Source organism: Hylaeus anthracinus, unplaced genomic scaffold (assembly GCF_026225885.1).
Source record: "Hylaeus anthracinus isolate JK02 unplaced genomic scaffold, UHH_iyHylAnth1.0_haploid 12001, whole genome shotgun sequence".
NCBI classification, from domain to species: domain Eukaryota; kingdom Metazoa; phylum Arthropoda; class Insecta; order Hymenoptera; family Colletidae; genus Hylaeus; species Hylaeus anthracinus.
Genome location: NW_026534348.1, coordinates 6,251,958 through 6,274,213, shown reverse-complemented (window position 1 = coordinate 6,274,213; position 22,256 = coordinate 6,251,958). Strand labels below are relative to the sequence as shown.

The following is a 22,256-nucleotide window of genomic DNA, read 5'->3' as shown; positions in this document are numbered from 1 at the left end:
AATCTTCACGTAGCTTCTGTAATGTAATTTATCAAGAGATTTTTCATTAAACTGAATAACTAAGCCAAACTTGGAGCCTTCTTGTCGTTTCTTTTTTTTTTTTTTTTGCATGCAGGTGTATATCTGAATTGAAACGGAAATTATTAGACACGTATCTTTCTTTGATATAGTTCAACAAGAAATTTCTTAGGTTTTTCCAGTCATATTTTGTACAAAGATAAATGTTAGACATGTAGCTTTCTTCAATGTAGTCTACCCTGAAATTTCGTGCTTTATTAAGCAACCGCTCAGTTGTTGCTTTTTATCGATCCAAAGCGCAACACAAAAAGAATAAAAAAAAAAAAAAAAAGAATTGCGAATATTAAACAAGATAAAGATGTGCACTAGTAATTAATTGTTTGAATGAACAAACGAATATTTAAACAAACTATTTTTTCTATCTCCGTGCTAGGCAAACTTTTCGCTTCCCTAAAATCTCGTCTATCGTTGGTGCAAAGATAAACAACACCGGCGCAAGCGAACCACTTGTGACGGTCGAATTAAAAGGAAATGAATCGTTAACGAGCAAGGGTCGTGACGTAGATTAAGATTAATTGGTAGAAAAGTCAAACTGAAACTGACGGGCCGCGATAGTCCAAAGAAAGATGTTTAAAAAGAGGACACGACGCGACCGACGTCCAGCTGTGGAGTCCGGACGATTTTCAAGCAAACGATAGGGAAATGGCGTACGGCGAGGGGGGAAGGAGGGCACGATAAAGGTTAAACGGTCGACGTTCGGCGTTACGGAATACAATTAGGTCGAATTACGTGAGAATGACATGGGAACGAGGGCGAAAGTGAAATTTCATTAAGAGTATCGAACTGAGGAAACTTTCTTTTTCGTTGACGAAATTAATTCTTTGCTACATTTTTTTTTTTTTTTTTTTTTCGTTAATTTGTTCTTTGCCAAGTCTAGATTAACTGTTCGAGTTTTAATACTTTAACTAGTTTCCTATTTAGAAAAAGTTTAAAACGTAGAGGAGGACTTTTTACATTGATATGTATTAATATAGACTACGGTTAACTTGTGCATACTATCGAAGGGTATTTTGAAAGATCTGTCGCCCAAAATTAAGCAGTGTATTGTAAATAGACTACCAACGACACGATTAATAAATTCCAGGGTATTTATTAGCGGCTGTACTACTGATAATAATATAAGTACATATACATTTAGATGTGCAATAAAGTTTTCTATTCCCCGATATTTTTTTTAGTAAAAAAAAAAAAACACACACACACACACACACATGTAGATCAGTCTAATTTAAGTTACTTTGATTATAAATAATGTATCAAACGTATTACAGGAAGAAAGAAAATATTTGAAATAGATATTTCGAATTTTCGCTCGCAATCAAAATTTCTCTGATCTGACACGTCATTTTTTATTTTTAAGAATGATTGTTTTTCAGAATTGGAATGTTACAGAGGCTTATCGATCTTATCGTGTTATGCTTCAGCAAATATTCGTAAATTGCGTTGTTACCGATACAATATCGCAAATTTATCGTTATTCGCAATATTTTTATTCGTAATCTTTGCATTTGCTTTACGTTCTTTAACGTGTTACATATTACACTACAAGATTATTGAATACATAAGTTGTACATATGTATATAATTTCGCTAAAAATCGTTGAAGCTTTATTTTTAAATATTATCAATCAATTATGAAATAGAGGGAACATATAAAACAGTTATCTTTACTTGCAACGTATATCCATGATACAAATATGTTAGAAATAAGTAAACATTATCAAATCAAGCTAGAATTAAATTAAACATTAACAAAGTTACGATAAAAAGTGTTTTATATGTTCGCCTCTATTTGATCAGCTAAAAACAAATTCAAATAAAACCTCGCTTTTTTCGCGATCCTTTAAAGACGATACGGACTGTTTACCGTTCACTGTTTAAACCGATATTTAATTCAGGCCTTGTTACGATTCGACTTTATCCATTGTGGATCCCGGGCCAAGGTATTTGACCTTAAGGTAGAACTAGGTGAGAATCCGACCCGCGGAATGGATCCGTCGAGGCGAGGATCGGTAAGAACGCGAACGAGAGTGAAATCCCATCGATTGGATGAGCGCGAAGCCTGATTAGAGTTGGAATTAGACGCGGGATGCGAAGCATTCGGAGGGGAAAACGACCGTTACGGGGGCACACACGGAATCTGTACTATAGATTTGTGAGGCGTTCAACGTGGGACGCGGATGAAAGCAGAATTAAGAAGCTGAATAAAATCGAATGGATGATGAGAGGAGTGGGTGTAAGCGCGGGACTGGCAGCTGTTCCTCGACTTCGTCCGCCATTACGAAAGCCACGGTATCACTGACCTCGTTGCTACCACTCGCGCAAGAGAAACATGCCTCGAAACAGATTCACGGACATCTAGAAAGGTTGTTTACGTATCCGAGATATACCAGTCAATGTACTCCGACGAAGAAACAGCAATGATATTTAACCTTTAGCACTATGAATGCATGTTATTTATAGCGGTGCGTTGTCGTATAACTTGACTCTAACACCTAATGTAACAATCTTATATTTGCGTCTTTTTCATATTCGTTTGATTCTTGCGTAAAATTACGTTATATTGCGTTTGCTTCGTAATTCTCCAATTAGGGATGCTAGTCCTTAAATTGGGACCCACTGTCCTCCCTATAGCTCGGGTACCTCAGTATTGCTAAACCCGTACTGTAGCTACGATAAAAGATGTCTACAGCCCTTGAGAGCTTGGCACTATGGGGTTCTCTCTGAGGAGACGTTATAAATCTAACAAACTTTGCCTGTGATCACTGGACCGCGGAATTTTATGCATTCATGACCTACAGTAATATAGACAACATACAGAAAAACATGTACAATGTATGTGGGGAATACATTATACAATTAATATAATAATATTGTTATTTTATTTTGCACATACCTCGTGCACATTTGTTATTTTACTTGACCGCACGTACCTTTTGTTTATGTTTAGCAGGTATTTGTTACAGTAGCTTATATCATGAATACATGAAATGAAATAAATTCCTACCATTAATTTTGATTCTCGATTCCTGAGAATTATAGTAATATACAATCTGAAATGCAGTTATATAAACAGTAACTGTGGTAATGTACGATCTAAAATTATTCAGTAGGTATATTAAGATTCTTAATCGGTTCCAATGAAATAAATCAACATAAACAATCGGACCAAACTCGTTAAACGAAACGAAAACTTCATTCCCGATCACGCTCATACATATTTCAAACGGACGTACGATGAATGTTAACGCTCCGACTGAACAATCGGTAATATTCATCGCGAACTAGTCACCGGTTTCTAGGCTCGAAACAGATACAATCTCGAGACAGTGCACAAATATTGTTCCATCGTCGAGTCTCGTGTGGACGCTCCAGATAAAACCGAGTGAAACTATCCTCGGTAAATGAAAATTTTAACGACCCATTTTTGCGGGTCGCCGGAAGACAAATGTTTACACCGAAGCCATGGAAGCAACGTGAACCGTGATTCACGGTGGCTCCGTATACCTGCGCGAAACCGTGTAAACATATGTTGGGGTCAAAGTCAGCGGCTGTCGATGCGTAATGCGACGTAAACAAAAGGACGAACGTTCGAGAACGTTACGTGTCGATGTACCAATGATGGCTACGATTGTACTCGAATAATAGCCGAAGACCAAACCAATACCGTTAACACTGCAAGCATTTAGATGACGTTTTGTCTACACGTACAGTTAACGTACAGTTGGAAATGAAAATAAAAGAAATATCTGTGGAAACTAAAATTAAAATGATAAAACATAGCTTTATGTGTTTTTTGTTATTTCCACATTGGACTGATACTGTTTGTTTTTCATTTACAATTTACCATTATTTTACGTTGCAATCGATGAAATTAACGCTCTAATTATCGCTCTATTTAGAAAGAATTTACAATTTAGATCAGGATTTTCTACATTGGTATATTATATGTATTCAATTACTGACGCAATAAGTTAAACATGTTACGGCGGATAAAACCATAAAAATAAAAGAAACGAAAAGGTAATTGATCCGACGTGAAAACGGGAATGGTTACGTAGCTTTCAACATGTGTACAGTTACACAATGTTCTGATTACACGACAAGGTGACCTTGAATCTTAGTTTACTTATCAATTAAACTAGTTGTACTATTTTTAGCAGTATGACATTATGTTATAAAACTTGTGGTCTGCGTGCAGCTATGGATAAACTAAGTACCTACGAATCGTACATCTTTTCTAAGGAGGGTCCAAAAATAAGAGATCAAAATATTTTTAAACAAATAATTATCAACTGCGTTTTATCAACGTAACTTATTTGAATAAACATTTTTATCGAGATAAGAATTTCGTCCATCTCTGAAAATGAGACATATCTGTGTAGTATACAAGCTCTACATTAACGCTGTTTACATGTTGCAACATGTATCCGACACACGTAAACAGTTTTACTGATCTCCATGATCCGCTATGCCTACAATTCAACAGTCCTAGTTTAGCGTCCGACAAATACTAAACACAAACACATGGTTTTGTCTCCCTATTAATTTAGGCAATAGAATTTCTAGATTCTCTTTTGTCTTTTATTTTAGTTAGAATATCGTAAAAAATACCAGTGCTACTAAACTATAATATTTTAGTAAAAATATGCTTTAACTGTTTGCGCTCGGGTGGGGCCCCTAGGGCGACATATGTAATTTAAAAGTGATTTTGTAAACGTACAATTTCGAATTCACTTGCGTCAGAATACAACTAACTATTAATTGAAATAATAATACATCGAGTCGTGAATGTTTTTAGATGTTTTTCTTCCAAGTAGAGTTTTCGGTTTCACAGAAATTTAATTTAAAAATGGACTAGATTTGGTTAAACTGTAAAATTAGTCTTTAAGGACGTATTTATATGTAACCATAACCCTGATTTGTTACACAAAGAATTGGAATATCGAGCTATCGAAAATAGATCCAACTACGTGTGCTGCTTAAGCATAGGAAGAATTACTTTGACGAGACACGTAAATCGCCCCGGACTTTAAAAATTGCAAACCGGATGGTCAGTTCATTTTGGGGTTATATTTATCTCGCCTCAGACTGTAATCTGTTTAGGATTAATAAGATAAAACGGCTATCGCGTTGCACAATTCATTCTTCTCGTACGCAAGCAGTATATGACCTCTTAGCTCTTTCATGCATTAAGCTGTTCCTCTAATTGAATGTTATGGTAAGCACCTGGTATCGCGAACTAGCGTAATGAAAACAGACTATGACTCATATCTCAGCTTTTTATTCGCATTTTCGAATAACCGAAGAGGTAAATCACCCTTAAAACATGTATTTATAGTTATACCTAACCAGAGGCCTGATTTAACCAAACGTAATCGTTCATTGTGAAAAAACTTACAAGCATCGAGATGCTTTTGATCTTCCTTTGGGCCATATAGCCTCCTTAACACTAGAACTACCAAGTCGGTCAATTTCACCCATACATTTGAAAATTTTCTTTAATAATAACTCACGCGTAAACGATGCTTTTATCGCAATATCAGCCGACAGTTATTGCAACAGAGCAGACATAAAATTTATCTACCACGCTCCTCTCTAATTTTAAAGATAGAAATGACACCAAACGACCGTCGTTAGTTGTAGCGTTAACATATACAAACATCGGTCTAGCGAGCTCCATGCATTCCACGGTACCAAAAATAACAAAAATAGCTACTCACCTAACGTTGGAGGAGCTCCGTTGAACGTCCCCGGGTGTCCTCCTGTCCGTCTTCGCGTCCACGGCGACGTCGTACTCGTCCTTGCGCTTCTCATCTTCCGGGGCATGCAACGGAATGATGATGTAATCCGGCTCCTTTTTAGTCTGTTGCTCGTTCACCTTGCCGCGATTCACTTGGCCAAGCGTATCACTCTTTTTCTGCACCTCGGACCGCGGCACTTTCGATCTACCACTGAACCGTAGCCTCGAGAATCTCTGGAGGAATCCACCGAGACCACCCTTCTTCCTTTCTTCCTTGACCGGGGTCGGAGGGATCGGGTCTACGGCCATCCCCCTCTGAATCCTGGCCGCGGACGGGTCCTTCGGTGGTGACGGCGTAACGAAGGACCGTTTCGTCGTCGTCGTCGTCGTCGTCGTCGTCGTCGCCGACATCGTCGCGTCTTCTACCCTAACTGTGATCGTTGTTGCCGCCGCGTTCTCCTCGTGACGTTTGTCGCGATCACCGCGATGATTCGTATCAACTACCACGGCCACCGCTGGATTCCCACTCCGTTCACTGGGTTCCAGGCCGTGGGTAACGCTGGGTGGGGGGACACGAACACCGTGGACAGTGTGTCCCCTCGCTGCTTCCGTTGCCTTCTCCTCCGCCGGCTTTTGCTGCTCTTTCTCGCTCTCTTTCTTCTCCTCCGTCTCCGCTGCCGCCTCCGCTTCGGCAACCTTCTCCGCGGAAGCCTCTTTCTCCACGGCCGGCTTCTCCACTATGACCCTCCACAGCCGTTCCCCGGCCGCGGCGTTCCTGTTGCACATCGACGACGAACCATCGTCGACGACGTCCTCCATCCGAGCCTGATGCTCCTCCAGGCGTCGAAGAACCGCGGCGTTGTTCTCCGCGTAACGGTCACCGATTTTCATCGGGTCAACGCCGCGATCGTAGGTCGCGGGATGCTCGACAACGTTCGTGGTTCTGTTCGCGTGCACGAGTTCTAGGGATTTTTCCTGGGTTCCGCGGGCGCTGTTCGCGCCCCCCTCCAGGCTGGAAGAAGCTCCTATGGGTTTGGTTTCCAAGCAGGGGTAATCTATCTCGTCGGCTACTACGGGACGGGCATTAGGATCGTCTCCATAGATTGAAAATGGATCCGAGTTTTTTTTTACCTGAGAAAGAAGGGACTCCTCCTCCTCCTCCTCCTCCTGTTTCTTCAGCCGTTGGCCCAACTGTTCGATCGGTACCCTGGTGAACGGGCCCGTCGAGAACTGCGAAAATATGTCCTCCGTGGACTTGGAGTACTTCCTGGTGTCCAGACGGTGCTCGTTGGAAGGGCTGCTGAGGTTTGACGTGGAGCTACTGCTCATCTGTTGCACCATGTCGGTGACTCTGAGCCGCGAGGATCGGCCGAACCCCGATTCCTCGAGCTCGTCGCACGCGTCCATTCGCTGGAAGGCACCTCTGGAGGACTGGAGAGCCTTTATATAATCGCACTGTTGGGCTAGCTCGTAGCTAGCGTTGTTCAACACTCGCTTCCGTCCGCTGAAAGCAGTTTTCGGCGACTTGGGTGTCTGTTCGTTGGAGATTTCTTTGGAGATCTCTTTACGGAACCTATTGGGTCGAAAACTTCTCTCGTCGATCTCGTACTGCTGGGCCAGCTCGTAGCTGGCGTTGTTCTTCACCCTGTGCGGTCTCTGCTTGCCCGAGAACGTTCTTTGAACGTCCATCGCGTATCTGCCGTTCGATACGGTGGCTTCTTCGACCTCGCGTTTGAGTTGTTTGATAGCCTCGTCCACCATGTCGTTCTCCATGGCGATGGCCATGTCCAGCACGCAGTTCCCGCGATCCTGGGTCTTCACCGTCGACGTGACCTGCTTCTTCTCCCGTGGCTTCGGGCAACGATCGCCAGCCGCGCACTCCTCGTTCCTCGCGATCTCCTCGATCGACTCGCGATCCATCTTGCTGTCCATAACGCACTGCGACGGTTGGGTTCTCACCGAGCTCGTCAAAGAGCTCTTCGACTGTCCCGTCGCGTCTTCGCCGTTCCGTTGGCTCTCCTCGCGGCTGTTCGTTCGTTTCTTCTCGTGTACGTTCGCGATCTCCGCCATTTCGTGATCGTGGTGGCTCACGCGTTGGTAACACGGCTCATCGTACGTCGCGGAGAAGCCGCAGAGATTCAGATCGACCGGCACGCTAGCTACCCTCGTGTAATTCTCGAAGAGGTTCGACGTGGAGACGAAGGAGGTTGCCCTTGATGAACCGTTGCCCGTCAACGAGCGTGGATCGTGTGCGGACTCGTCGATGCTGCTAGGCAGACTGGGCGCGCTTTGAGATTTATCCGTGAATCTAAAATTAAAGCACTCGTCGTTGCTCCACCCTTGACTGTGCTGCCGCGGCTCGTGGTGCTCGTAGCTGTGCTGATGTTCATGATTATGCTCGTACTGATGCTGGTGCTGGTGCTGCTGTTGATGATTATGGTGATGAGAACCAGGGTAATGATAATGATGATGATGAAGATGATCGGCAACCATGTTGTTGCGAGTGTGCGCCATGCTACCAGCTATATTTAACCTGGTCTGCAGCAGACGAAAGGAACTCGACACAGCCGCCTGGCCAGACTTCAGATCCAACAGGGCGTCCCTCTTCGTCTCGACGCCGATCTCCCGCAAATCGATCGTGTTCCTGTAGTCCACCGACGTCGCGTAGTTGCACGCTGGGTCGCCGAAGACCATCAATCGATCCTCGATCTCGGAGCACGCGCGATTGTCCTTCAGCAAGCGGTCCTCCTCGTCGAGGTCTTCCTCCTCCTCGTCATCCTCGTATTCTTCGTCGTCGTGCCAAAAGTCCCTGATTCGAGCGATAGAAAAATCGTCGAGATAGAGTAATGCAGGGCTGTACAGAGGAGACTTTGAAGGAGAAGACTATGCGAACATATTTGGAAAAATAGCTGCTAGCAGTTGTACGACCATTTCTGCAATACTTTAGAGGCTAGAGGCTGTCTTGAAATATTTAATTAAGAATACACCTATACTCTGGAAAATCGATTGCTCAAAATACCGTTTGAATCAAATTCATGACTCTTCGTATGAAAAACTGTATGAATCGACAAAATAAAATACAGACAATTTAGTAAATTATTTACTTACGTTAATTTACTACAAAGTAAAATATAAATAAAACGTAGAGAAAATTCGTTAATTTATTCATGAAATAACAAATCAGTTCGCTCATCACGTAACAGAGTTCTATTTTATCATTTCAATATTGATTTCTGGAGATATGATTTTTCTTGCTGATTTTTGTTCGACGTGGTTGAACCTTCAACACTTGAATCGAATTAAAAAAATGCTTTGTAGACCATACGTATTCAATTATTATCATGTAAAAAATAGTGAACCGTATAAAATCGGACAATCGCGAGATGTCTGCAAGGGTAATTTCGGATCTCCTTAAAATTAAAAGTAAAAGTCAAGGAGGTCCATTCAGGGTCGCGATTGCGATAGCTTGGCCAAAAGACGAGGGTCATGTAGCAAACTTTAATTCTGAGAGTCGTTGCCAAGGAAACTTGAAGATCTCTGTTTGAATATCGTGAAATGTCACTTGTCTGCTGTGTAATGTTAAAACAAGGAAGAAATTAAACTATATGAGATCATGGTAAACAAATTCGATAAATAGTTTGGTTAACCTCTTAATGTTCTAGCTGAAGAAGTGGTTACATCATGCAAATCTACGGTTGTGCAACTGGTGGGCCAGTAGGACCAATTCCGACCGCGTCTCATATTTACAGATATTTCAACAATTTACACAAAAATAATAAGTTAAATATAAAATAGTTTGTTTACTGCTATAATCGGTTTATAATTCTGGGGTATCAAGTTTTGGTAGATAAGACTGCGTTTCCTCTTATTTTTTCGACACTTAATTCCATCATGTTCTCATTAGAAACATTTATAGAAACAGGAATTGCTTATGGCACTTGTGTTCAGTTGCACAACGAAAATGGTCTTGTCCCATAAGTTCCCGGACACTTGCTACCAATAAATCATTTTATAATAACATTATAATCATACAATAATTATTCTTCAAAATAAATGTCATCGCTTCCGATCGTTTTCATCCATCTTTCCGTCAACTGTTCAATTCCAATTTGGATCAAATGTCATAAAGAATTTTAATGTCAAAAATTCAAGCATCGAGTGTCCGGGAACTTATGGGACAACCTAGTACCTCGATTGGAAACAAATAATGAAAGTTTCCTCGAGACCGTTAAAAAAGAAGTGCTTTGCTTAAATGAAAATTTAACCGACATCGACAATAAATCCCTGTACGTTGATTCTAGCCAAAATCTATCGGTCCAATGAAATTTTCCCATCTCCGATATTGAGTTTGGTGGGTGGTGAACGACGAATGAGAAACACTGGTCTATCGCGTCTGCCAAAGATCACAAGCGACAGCTGCCGCGCAGCAGCGATAAATTCGCACGAAACTGTGCAGACGGAACACGGAATCGCTACAATGAAAGCATTACGGTAAATAGACCAATTACCTTGGACGATGCCCGTTGTTTCGTATCCTCGAGAGATCCGAGTTACGTTTCAGGTACAAAGGTGCGAAACCGTTGGTGAGCCCGGCGTGCCCGTAGTCGTCATCCTTCTGACACGTGTCCAGGCTCTCGAAGCTGCGGTAAGGCCTGATCCTCGGAAAGTGATCGGTGTTCCCGAAACCATTTGGCAGAACTCTGTCGTAGTCCTGCTCGAGACTGTCGGGTGACGTGTTCTCTGGATGGGAAGCGTTGGATCGATTCGAGTACTCCAGCGAGTCGAAGCTGTAGCTGGAGGGCGATAGTGTGGCGCAGGTCCTCTCCAACGATTCGAACTGCAGCAGAGAGCTGGATCTCGATGACGCGGACGATCTCGAGGATCTGGGCGAGGCTGGATAATCCTCGAAGGTCACTTGGTGGTCCCGGTCGCTGGTACCATTGTTCCTGCGCCGTCTCTTTTTCGGAACCACGGAATTGCACTCGCTACCACTCCCGCCGTCTAGTCTTTCATCTAATAAACAAACGCACAAACAATAACCGTTACCAGAGTTATTTGTAAACCAACGATTTTATGCGTTCTGTTCAGTTCGATTCAGTCCTTCTATTCGTACCCTCTATTCAGGACGTTTATCTAAATTAAATGATAGACCAGGTGTTTCTAAATAAATGTTTCGAAAAATTTGACAACATCAAACCTATCATTTAATTGAGACTAATTTGTGTGAACTTATGGGATGACTTAATACGTACAATTACGAAGTCATTGTATATAATTTTATATGAATATGTTATCTGTGTTGTATATGTTATATACATGTGTTATACGTGTATATGTTACATGTATTAAATGATATATTATCATTTTATATAAAATTAAATGAAATCTCTTAACGAAAAAACCTGTACAGGTTGATTTTTAACGTTACAAGGAGAAAATTAATCCTCTATGGTCCAATTTTTTTTTTTCCGCAGACAACTTGCAAAGCGTTAACTTCGACACTTCAAGTTTATTGTGCTGCTAACCGTCGCCAATATTGTCATTGGTTATCAGAGACATTATATAATTAAGACGTATATATCATGTTGTGAAAAGAAAATTAAAATTATTCGGTTAAGTCTGGATATAGTAGAGGGCTACAGATAACGTGGAGTGGATATCGAATAAAAAAAGAAAAGAAAAGAAAAGAAGTAGAGTGGAATGGGAATTAAGAGCATTAACGAGGCAAATAGATGATAGTTTCGTGATCGATAGGGTCACGCTGAAACGTGTCATTCCGATTCAGAGGCGTTATCGCGACTCGTGTCGTCGATCACGTGTCACACTACACACGACGGTCACGAAGCCGGCAACCGGTGACCGCATAACGCCGTAAGCGTCGCTTCCGGTTGAATGAACCGTGGCTTCCTGACAATCCACGAGGCGGGAGACGCGTAAAACTGGTAGCGAGTAGCGGGTGTACGAACACGAGTATTGGCCGGCCCCTCTGTCGAAGACCCACTTCCCGTGCCTCGACTTAACAAACTGGGCCACGAACGCAACGGGCCAATTCCTCGAACAACGTGGCTTTTCACTAACTTTTCTAACGCAACGACGAGCTGCGGCCCCGCAGCCTGCGGATCGAGGCATCCGGGGACCAGAGACATTGCACTTGGCAAACTTTTATTCGCTGACTGCTTCACGTAACCGGCTTATAACTCGAGGCGTTTCGTACGCGATAATGCAGAGTTTACAAGAAATAACTGACCAAACTTTGAAAAGACTTATCATTTTGCTTATCCCAAGGATGAATAATGGTCGTAAGGTCATACGAATGAAAACATGTTTTTTTGGAAGTCGAAACGAGACGTTTGAGAGGCATCTGGTTGAAAATGTTTATTGCCTGAACGCTGACAAGGTGAAAAGAATAGAAGAAACGACCAAAAAATGGGCTATCATTTTCATTTTTGGTACCTACTGGTTTACCTGTTCACTCAGAACGGATAATGTTGGCGTTACTTTTATCTTTACACTCGGATGTCCCCAATGAGGGGACATCGTGAGTCTAGCAAATTTTGTTAGCGGTTATGTAGAATACGCGAACGAAGGTTATTAACATTGCAATTATAACTAACGAAAACTAAATAAAACATGAGGTATATATTTTTTTAACAAAGAGAGTATTTCATTAAATTACAGCGCGCTTGAGATTCTTTGCTCGTCGCACAGAAATAATTGAATGGGCTCCAAGACGCGATATCCTATCGTTATTTTTGCATGATCGCATTCACGTGGAATTCAACGGCATGTCCATGGTAATCCTATATGAATCACGTTGAAGGTGATCTAATATTAGAAGCAACGGAAGAGAATCGTGCGTTCAGTCACAGTATACAGATAGAATCAATTGTTTCCAAGAGCTGAATGAAAAAAGTATTGCACCTGTGAGCAGTTTCCAACGATACAATGCAATACAATAATAATCATACTAATATTATGACCAAAAAGTATTACACAATACACAGAAACAGCTTGCAACATTTTACCGTTGAAAACATATCACTTATTCCGTAAACTCGACACGATTTAATTTTTTTAACTCTAAAATGATCTAATCAACGTGAATAAATTTGAAAGAAATTAATTAATTGATTAGTAAGAATTACTTTCATATATGGTTCTTTCAAAATTTGTCTTGCTCGACAATATCAATAAAAATGAAATTGAGTAGACTCAATTAACTCTAAAATGATCTGTTCAACGTGAATAAATTTGAAAGAAATTAATTAATTGATTAGTAAGAATTACTTTCATATATGCTTCTTTCAAAATTTGTCTTGCTCGACAATATCAATAAAAATGAAACTGAGTAGACTACCTTGAGCTAATATTACGTAAATAAAGATAAGATTAATTATTCGTCGATAACAAAAATGAAAATTTCAAGTTTCTAATAGTTTCGAAAATTGTACAACTGAACATAATTTTCGTTATATAATTACGTCAGAAGTTGGTAACGAGTTAATTCCATTTTCTTTCGAAATAGTAAATTACTATCGAGTTGAATTTTATCACAGTTGATGAATTAGTAATCGTTAATAATTTCTTGGTTATTTAGTCCTGAATTAGACTAGAAAAAAGATTTCATTAGAACGATGAGTGGTACTCGTGGGAAAAGAATAGCAGTGAACGTATAAACTACGAAAGATTAATAACCTGGGCTGCGGCTGCCATCTAATTACTGCAATAAGTGGTTTAGATCCATCTCAGAGTAAAAGTATACAACTGAAACGATTATATTTCCACATTTCTCTCTTTATCGTCATGAAGAGCGTGATTAATTAAAACTCTGCTAATGGAAAGAATTTATTATTCGCTATTAGTTTTACTGCACAGTTCTCAATAACTTACTTTGTTAGTTAATTTGTTCGCTCCAAATACTTCGTTAATTTTATTTAGTTTCCTTATAGATGCATACAATTTTTCTTTTCTATTCATCTCAGTATTTTATTCAGATTTATAATTTTTCTATACAATGAAGAGAACCCAAAATCTCAGGTTAAAAACATCATAATTGATCTTGCTCGGATACAAGGATTATAAATAATAATTATTATAACTAGCTATCAATCCAATCTTGATGAAAATTTTATCAATAACTACGTAAGTAGATGAGTAAGTGTTATGGTTTCGAAGAAAAAAAAAGAATGTTGCCTATAGAGAAGGCATTCAAGATGGAGGATCGCCGCCTAGCGGACAGCAACCAAACATACTCGCACGTTCCAACTGTCGCATACTCGAAGGAATCTTCAGTCGCTACGTGACCGATACGGTTTCATGTATGAAAAGCAAAATACTACTACAATCGTAGCAAAACAGTATTTCTACAATAATGCATTGGAAATATCAGTCTATTGGTTTTGCAATAGGTCACGATCGCCTTTAATTTCGATATGATAAATCTATTGTGAACTATGTAGTAACACAAAAAAAAAAAAAAATAAGAGAAAATTTATTTAATCTACAAGAACAAACATGGCGATATAGACATAGTTTATTAAATATAACACGGGCAAAATAATAATTGTCAATTATCGCGAGAAAAATTACAGTAAATATTATTAATGATAAGTTTCGCGAGAAGCATATTTTTAATAGAGAAACGCTATAAATACCCCAGGACAGTAGTATTTCCACGATGCGTTGTGCGGTAAGTATTTTAAATTTTATAGGGAATCAGAACGACAGCGACATCTATTAGAAGCTTGTAGAGAATACACTTATGACGGACCTCTTCGTTTCTGTTCAACAATAAAAACTTATTATATTAGTTCCTCAGTGACTTTTAAAATGCTATTTAAACAGTGTAGAGCGTGACACTTTTTGTATCCGTACTAGAGCAACCGTGATTTTTGTATCTGGTACGGTACAATAAATAATGAACGACGATATTATCAGATTTCACTCTACAAAAGTCAATGAATCGAAAGATTACACCCAAAAGAGAAAGTAGACCGCGGTATTCACAATGCTCTCTACCTCGAGTACCTCCCTGTAGAGACAGAATGAGATTTCACAAGATGCATTCCGAGACGTAATACCGCTCACTTTAGTGTCTTTAATGTCGTATACGTCACGGTGACATCGACGTAACGCGTCCTTTGAAGAAATATTTACACAGAGTGTTTCGCGAGATGTGAACATGATTTCGGAGATAAACCGAGTACATAAAAATAATAAAAACTTTCTCTAAACGTTTATTCTCTTTATTCTTGTTCCTGTAAAACTGGGGGCTGGGACTTGACGCTACTCGTGCGATCGAATAAATGCACACATTTGAAGTCAATAAATGGCAGAAAGCTATGAATTTATGAATTATACGTGTAGACGTGTAACTAAAACGAGTCCTTTTTTTTTTATATTGGTGTCTCGTAAACGTTTAAACCGGATACACGTGACACGTGACCTCGTGCAACGCATTGTACCTGCTTTAAGCGATAGCTCTAACTAAATCGTAATGATCACTTGACGTATAACGAGCTTGCCCGAATAAATATTCATTCCGACAAAATTATTGTTCTGAATTTCTGTTCGTGTTCCATAATTCGAATAAGATTCTGCTGAGAGTCTGATAAGAGTCCTTGTTCTCAAATTACAGCCATTTTGACATTGTAATTATTTCATTGTTTCTAAATCAAACTCGGATAATTGTATATAATTAGGAAGTTAATGTGCCTACATAAATAATGTCAACTATTTTCCCGAAAATATTTATATTCGGTGGAGAAACAACATTGGGAATTCAAATATTGAGCGTCTTTCATGTTTGTTTCTTTAAAGAACAAAATGTTCTTCATTTTTGTTTAGATATGTTATAGTCACACATTATCGTGGATCAAGGTATTCGTTGCAAAAGAATAATTCTGTTGCATACGGACAATAATCGAGTGGATGACCGTCATAATATTTCGCAGGAAAGTCTCGACCTACGAAATGTGAAATCCTTTCGTACTCTTTTTAACCTAACGTACACGCGGCACGTGGCACACGGCCCATGTTCGGAATTGTTGCCAAACAAGTAATCGACGGGCTAGTCCAAGAACTCGGATATTTTTGGATCTATTGTTGAGTCCGTTCTTGATACGAGACGATCAAGATCGTCTCAATTTCGTATCTTTGTTTGTGCAAACGAAAATAACTGTTTTTTAATGTGTACAATTTCCATTGAATTATACAGGGTGTCCCAAAAGTCGGTGAGTAGCCGGAAATGGGGGATAGCTGAGACGATTCTGAACAACAATTTTCTTTGCAAAAATGTCGGATGGGGCTTCGTTAAGGAGATATTAAGAGAAAACCTCGACCAATCAGAGCGCGCGTAGACCGTTCGAGCGGCCGCGGTAGCGAAGGCTACGGCGCTAGGCGGCAGCGTCAATGTCCTTCGATGCACGTCGAGTCACTTGTTCGCGTACAAGCGCGGCCGCCAGCGCATACCCTTCGCTACCGCGGCCGCTCCAACGGTCTACGCGCGCTCTGATTGGTCGAGGTTTTCTCTTAATATCTCCTTAACGAAGCCCCATCCGACATTTTTGCAAAGGAAATTGTTGTTCAGAATCGTCTCAGCTACCCCCCATTTCCGGCTCCTCCCCGACTTTTGGGACACCCTGTATATTGACCATTTAGATCCAATACTTTTGGCCACCTTTCTAGCGGTGGCATAATTTCACGTTCATAAAAGATATAAGTGATTTTTGACATCATCACTTAAAGTGTAGGATTTTATTGGATAATGGCAATGGGAATTCGGTCGTGTGATGAATGACCTATACCGACCAAATTCATATCTCTGTGAATTATTTTCATTTTTCATTATCTCCTAAACTATGCGACCAAATAACATGCTGTAAAAAGCAAATTTTATCTTGATGAAACTTTCCAGACGATAAAATGATTCTTCTGTATAAAGATCGATATATTATGCCTAATAAGTCTTAAAACGTAGCGAGAACTTCTTAATTCTTACCTGCTGATCTCTGCTTCGCTCGTATGTGTATCACGCTTTCGGTTTCCGAATCAGAACCGACCCAGTACGCAGTACCGCTGCGATCAGAGTCGCTCTGCAGATCGTCCGACGTTTCCTCCAAAATAGTCTCTAAAAAGTCGACTTGCTGCACTAGCACCGTGTCTGCAAAACAATAAACCGCGTGCATCAGTAACAGAATCGATAAGAGTTGATAAGTGCCAGAGGGTGCGAACGGTTGCGAATAAGGTGAATACGAAGGAGATTAGGATCGAGCGCGAAACATCGAGTACGAAATCTTTTCTTTCTGTTTTTATAACAGTATTACATTTTTGTTAATAATAATACATGTAAATATACAACTACTAACAATTCTAACATAATGAAACATTTAATAATGATTTGATTTGATTTTTCGCGATTATTCTAACCTTTATAATTCGCTTGTTTCCAGTATGCACAGAGTGTAAAACGATTAATGGTCAGCACTTTCAGGGGTTACTGTACACATCTGGATCGATGGATATTTGTAAAAGAAATTTGTAAAGGAATCTCCAAAATCCATTATAAGCTCGAAACTTAAGGTCAAAGTTTTTTTTCATTTCAAGAAAAGTTATAATCGCGATAAAAACATCCCTAATCGTTGGATTTCGTTGACAAAAGCGTCTGTATGACAGAGACACGGGGAACGACGAAGAAGAAATAGAAAAAGAAGCAACGGTTAAAATTCTTAACGAGGATCAACGAACGATGACTCATTCTGGATACGTTCGCGGAACATCGCCGACTCCTATGTCCAATACGACCACAATTATTACATTTCAAGATAACGTAACCGTTTTCAACATGTACATAACTCTATAGGCCGTCCACCTCGCTTGCGGTATTGTAATTTATTCGCGGATCTTGTTTCTTCCGAATGATTGTAATTGAAAAGATTAACCGTTTGGGTCACAGTGGTAAGTAAGTATAACCGTCCCGCCCAGTTTTTAATTACTTTAACAAATTATCTAACGTTGAATGGTAGTCTTTTTGATTTTCGTAGTATTTGGAGGTAGCGATATTGAATAATATTAATGTATACGATGTCTAAAGTAGATATAACGATAGCAATAATTTAAGGGCGTATGTTTTGTCTCTCCGACAGAAAGTGAAACCAAGTTTGGTCATTTTGAATGTAAGTAATTTTTCATTTTGCAGCGACTACGAAGAGATTATTTAACATAATTTAATACGAAGGAAATAGAAATTATTTCATACTTTTTAGTGCAATTTTAATACTTTTTTCGAAGTCGGTTGTATGTTTTATTCCAAAATTATTTTATTTCATCCTTTTTAGTGGCAATCTATAACCAACAGGTTTCATGGAATAGCAATAGTTATGAGCAATATACAGGGTGCCCTAAAAATGTTGTAAAATGTTGTAAAATGTTGTAAAATGTACTTGGAACGGTATTTTCATACCAAACCACAAGACATTTGGAAAGATCACATTATGGAATTTCAAAAGTGGTGGAGGAATACACATAAAATATTGTGTATGTATTACTTACTAATAAAACGAAAGAAACTTTTGGGATAATTTAATATATTCGGATCTCGTTTTTAAAGTGCTATACTGCAAATGAACGCGCATAAAAAGCAGTCGGAACAATATTGTCTTTTAAACGAACATTTTCATGAAACTCTATAGTCGTAAACATGGTTTAACTTGTAAATTGAAAAGAACTTGTGTGATTTTCCACCTGCTGCATTATAATTTCACAAGTTACTGACGAAGGCGAGATTCCCCTCCTTATAATTTCCGTTGACCCGTTGGCAGCAGACTCAAACTTGTTAGAAGTTAATATGGATGATGCATAATCATTCCGACCAAAATATATAGAGCAAAAAATTGGAACGATTCAGTTATTGTTCTCCGAGGTGGGCATCAAACGCTTACACAAAATTCTTCACTTCGATCATAATACTGCATTTACGCTAAACAGACAAACGCCATACATTTCGCTCGTATAGTTTATATGGTTAAAACGAGGACCAATCATGGGTTTGGTAGACATGTACAATTATCTTAACACAGAATTAGCTGGTGAGTAGCGACTAACGTCTGTGTTTGTGTGTCTATAAAACAAATACTGGAGGTGACAAGTTTGTAAAATAACAAAACAGTGTACATAAAAAGAATTTTACAAAGAGGACTTTATCAAACACGAGTGATACGGAATCCATCCGATTTATACAATTTAGACAAAATATTTATTTGTATCAATACGCCTACTACGCTAATAGGTGTATTTTGTTATTAAAAGATAATATTCTAAAGCTCCCCTTGGGCTTTGGAGAATCTTTTGTAACGCGTTCCGTTAAAATATGTTTTTCTAACTTTCTCAGGACGATCTTTCTTTGTTATTATCAAATTTTTGTTCTTTTTATTATTGACAGTAATTATAATTATAAAAAAACTAAACGTCCACGTATGTAACCCAGGGCGTGAAGAGGTTAATAAAAAGAAAAGAATCCGTTTGTTTTAACTTATTGTTGTAGAATATTTGGTTGCAGTGGGCTACTAAGGGATTTCTCTAAGACACGAAAGTATTTCTTACACTTCAGTTTAAATTAACAACGTATTGTATTTAAACATACGGCCTAGAACTACCATTTCTTGTAAATAAATTCGTTTACATAAAATATTAGTTAATCCATAAACGCAAAGAGGGCACTCGTAGGTCTTTGATGACGTTCATTCTGAATTTGAAACTGTAAATATGCGGTCTTTAGAGTTACTTCCTCTGTTAATACATTGAAGGTTCAAAGTGTAATTTTAGAATCTGATTTTAATAAATTTTCAATCTTTAAGCAAAGGAAATAGCAATGTTCACAGGGGATCACGAATTAAAGCAGACACGACTCATTGTTTTCGATTTTATTCAAATCAGGCACAGTTTAGAATCATAAATATTTTATTAGGTCAAAGAAAATTTGATTCCAACCTTTCGATTAACTCATACAACAGAAATTAGTGTCTCTTTGATCACACGTATTCACTATGCGAAATCCTCAATTGTATGTTAAATACTTTACAGACAAACGATCAAATGATTGGATACTCGTTAGTTCGCCTATACCGGTTATTCTCATTACATTTGCGTACTTGTACTTCGTTCTACGATACGGCCCAAGATTCATGGAAAACAGAAAGCCGTACTCGTTGCTCACGTTTATTAGATTTTACAACATATTTCAAATCGTGGCGAATGCTGCGATAGTATACCATATATTAGACGCTGGATGGTACCAGGACTGTTTTATTTATTGCGTCGTACCTGATTATTCGACCAATCGTAACCCAATGAAGGTACAAGAAAGTAATTCCGAAGTATTGGGTTGTCTGGAAAGTCCGTGCCGATTTTTGATAACTGGTACACGTCTGTTTATATTGGAATGGTTGAAAACAATTAACATGGGTGCATCCCTTAAAAGGTGGAAAGGTCGTGGAACAAAATGGTATTTATATAATTCAATAAATATATATCAAAACTCAAATATGCCTTTGAATTTTTCTTAAAAATTGCCACGAACTTTCTGGACAACCCAATACGTATGCAGATAATTTACGCTTTCAAGTGACGAAATCGGAGCTGTCATTTTACTAAAAAGCAATTTCGTAGGAATTTTTGTTCTAAGCCTGAATTCCTCGTGAGGAACGGCAGATGAAAAATATGAAATATAATAACACGAATGAGATATATATATATATATATATATATAAAATAATTAGAAATTCGATTGTGATAAAATGGTAATAAATTCCGAATAGGGGATCCCGCCCCTATGACCTTTACCCTGACATATATCGTCAATTGCACCTTCCTAAGTAACTTTTTCTAATAACTTAACCGTCGCTCACTGCTTATTAAAAAGTTATCAAGGAGTGGGGTCCCCTATACGGCATTTTTACCCAATTAAATGTAGTCCGATTAAGGTCGCATTTGGATTCATTTTGAAAAATTTGCCCAACCTAATTGTAATACTATTACGAAGGTACAAATCTTAAAGCAAACAATATTAATTTTCATTAAGAAAAATTACCTCGCTAAAAAGACATAAACAGTGATGGAAGAAAGGTGAGTTAATTCCCTCCAGGTTAAGACATCGTCACCTGAAAGCGAGGATTACTGTAAACACAACACCGACACGCTAGTTACTTCTTCAAGATAATAAGGAATATCGTTACAGCTGGTTAGAATATCATGGTACTTGCTGTCTTTGAAAATAATTGATTACATCGAGACTGGCGTATTCGTACTCAGGAAGAAATGGAATCAAATTTCATTCCTGCACTTGTACCATCATGTTTCCACAGTAGTGTATATGTGGTTCATATTGAAATATTTTACTTGCAACATGTCGATGACGATTGGTCTTCTCAATAGTGCAGTGCATGTAATAATGTACAGTTATTACTATTTGGCTTCTATTGGACCACACGTTCAAAAAAAGCTTCAAGTATTGAAACAATCCATTACCATCATACAATTGGTAAGTAACCAACGGAAATATTTTGCTAAATTAAAGTACTATCAAATTTTTTCATTTCGATGCTTTGGAAAAACTTCGAAAACATAAGTAGGTGCGTGTAACGCGTATTTATTGCAAATACAATACATCCTGTCTAAGGAACGCCCAGCTTCCCTGTCTAAGAGACGCGTGATTCACCTCGCTACTACTGGAAATTGCTCGATCCTCGAGCTTGAAAGAGAGATTAGGGAGATTGTATTTCCTTTCGAACAATAATCTAACGGTTAGATCCTAACCCAAACCAGCGTCTTTTAGATACGACTCGTTACAAAAAATTTTATTCTGAATAAAGAACAAAAATTTTAGATTTATTCATAAGATTAAAAAGAGAAATTAATGCTTAGAGAGCTAAATGCTAGAATTTCTATTCTATATTTAGAATAAAATGTACTTAACTCTGCCTGTACCTCCATTTTGCATATTTCTTCCTGTTTTTATGTTATAATCATCATTTGTTTCAGACACAATTCGTCATAATGATATTATACATGTCACAGGCTTTCATACCTGGCTGTCCGGGCATGAGAATACCATCCGCAGTAATGTTGATTAACATATTTATAAATTTCTACTTATTTTATGATTTTTATCAAAAAACTTACACCGTAAAGAAACAGAAGGCCTAAAATAAAGTTCCCAGCGAATGACGGAGAATCTACTGTAATTATGAATACACTCGCGTGGAGACATGGATAATGGCAAGTAGAATCTCGGTTATTGCAACCACAATTATTGCATACTGTTAAACAACTGAAGAAGGTGGTCGCTAAGCTAACAACTTTTGGAAACATCACGCACATAACGTAGCTACTATAAGTAAATAGAAATAGGTAGACTGTGTATGTGAGGCTGCTAGTCGTTG

At 38.8% G+C, this 22,256-nt stretch overlaps 2 protein-coding genes and 1 long non-coding RNA gene across 10 annotated transcripts in view; 2 read left to right on the top strand and 1 right to left on the bottom strand.

Moving 5' to 3' along the window:
- Positions 1 to 22,256, bottom strand: part of LOC128890891 (uncharacterized) — a 98,889-nt gene that overhangs the window by 62,386 nt on the left and 14,247 nt on the right. For 7 of the 8 annotated variants that reach the window (XM_054149865.1, XM_054149864.1, XM_054149868.1 and 4 more), the window contains exons 3-5: positions 16,820 to 16,981; positions 10,329 to 10,833; positions 5,801 to 8,629 (exon numbers count right to left, since the gene is read on the bottom strand). In XM_054149865.1, the coding sequence (XP_054005840.1) occupies positions 5,801 to 8,629; positions 10,329 to 10,833; positions 16,820 to 16,981 (3,496 nt within the window). The remainder of the gene's footprint in view (positions 1 to 5,800; positions 8,630 to 10,328; positions 10,834 to 16,819; positions 16,982 to 22,256) is intronic. The other variant, XM_054149866.1, reaches the window with a different exon arrangement.
- LOC128890896 (uncharacterized) lies at positions 475 to 5,779 on the top strand. Its single transcript, XR_008460705.1, has 3 exons — positions 475 to 1,004; positions 1,354 to 2,976; positions 3,028 to 5,779. It is a non-coding gene; the product is annotated as an uncharacterized LOC128890896 (long non-coding RNA).
- LOC128890893 (elongation of very long chain fatty acids protein 7-like) lies at positions 18,721 to 22,159 on the top strand. Its single transcript, XM_054149872.1, has 4 exons — positions 18,721 to 18,905; positions 19,900 to 20,171; positions 21,053 to 21,355; positions 21,856 to 22,159. Exons 1-4 carry the CDS (start codon positions 18,860 to 18,862, stop codon positions 22,018 to 22,020), a joined length of 786 nt encoding a protein of 261 aa, XP_054005847.1. The 5' UTR covers positions 18,721 to 18,859; the 3' UTR covers positions 22,021 to 22,159.

Bases quoted from the DNA above. Each gene is read 5' to 3' on its own strand.
- LOC128890893 (XM_054149872.1), top strand. From the start codon at position 18,860: ATGGGTTTGGTAGACATGTACAATTATCTTAACACAGAATTAGCTG. The intron at 18,906-19,899 runs GTGAGTAGCGAC...AATACTTTACAG, and splicing joins TCTTAACACAGAATTAGCTG to ACAAACGATCAAATGATTGG. The intron at 20,172-21,052 runs GTACAAGAAAGT...ATATCGTTACAG, and splicing joins CCAATCGTAACCCAATGAAG to CTGGTTAGAATATCATGGTA.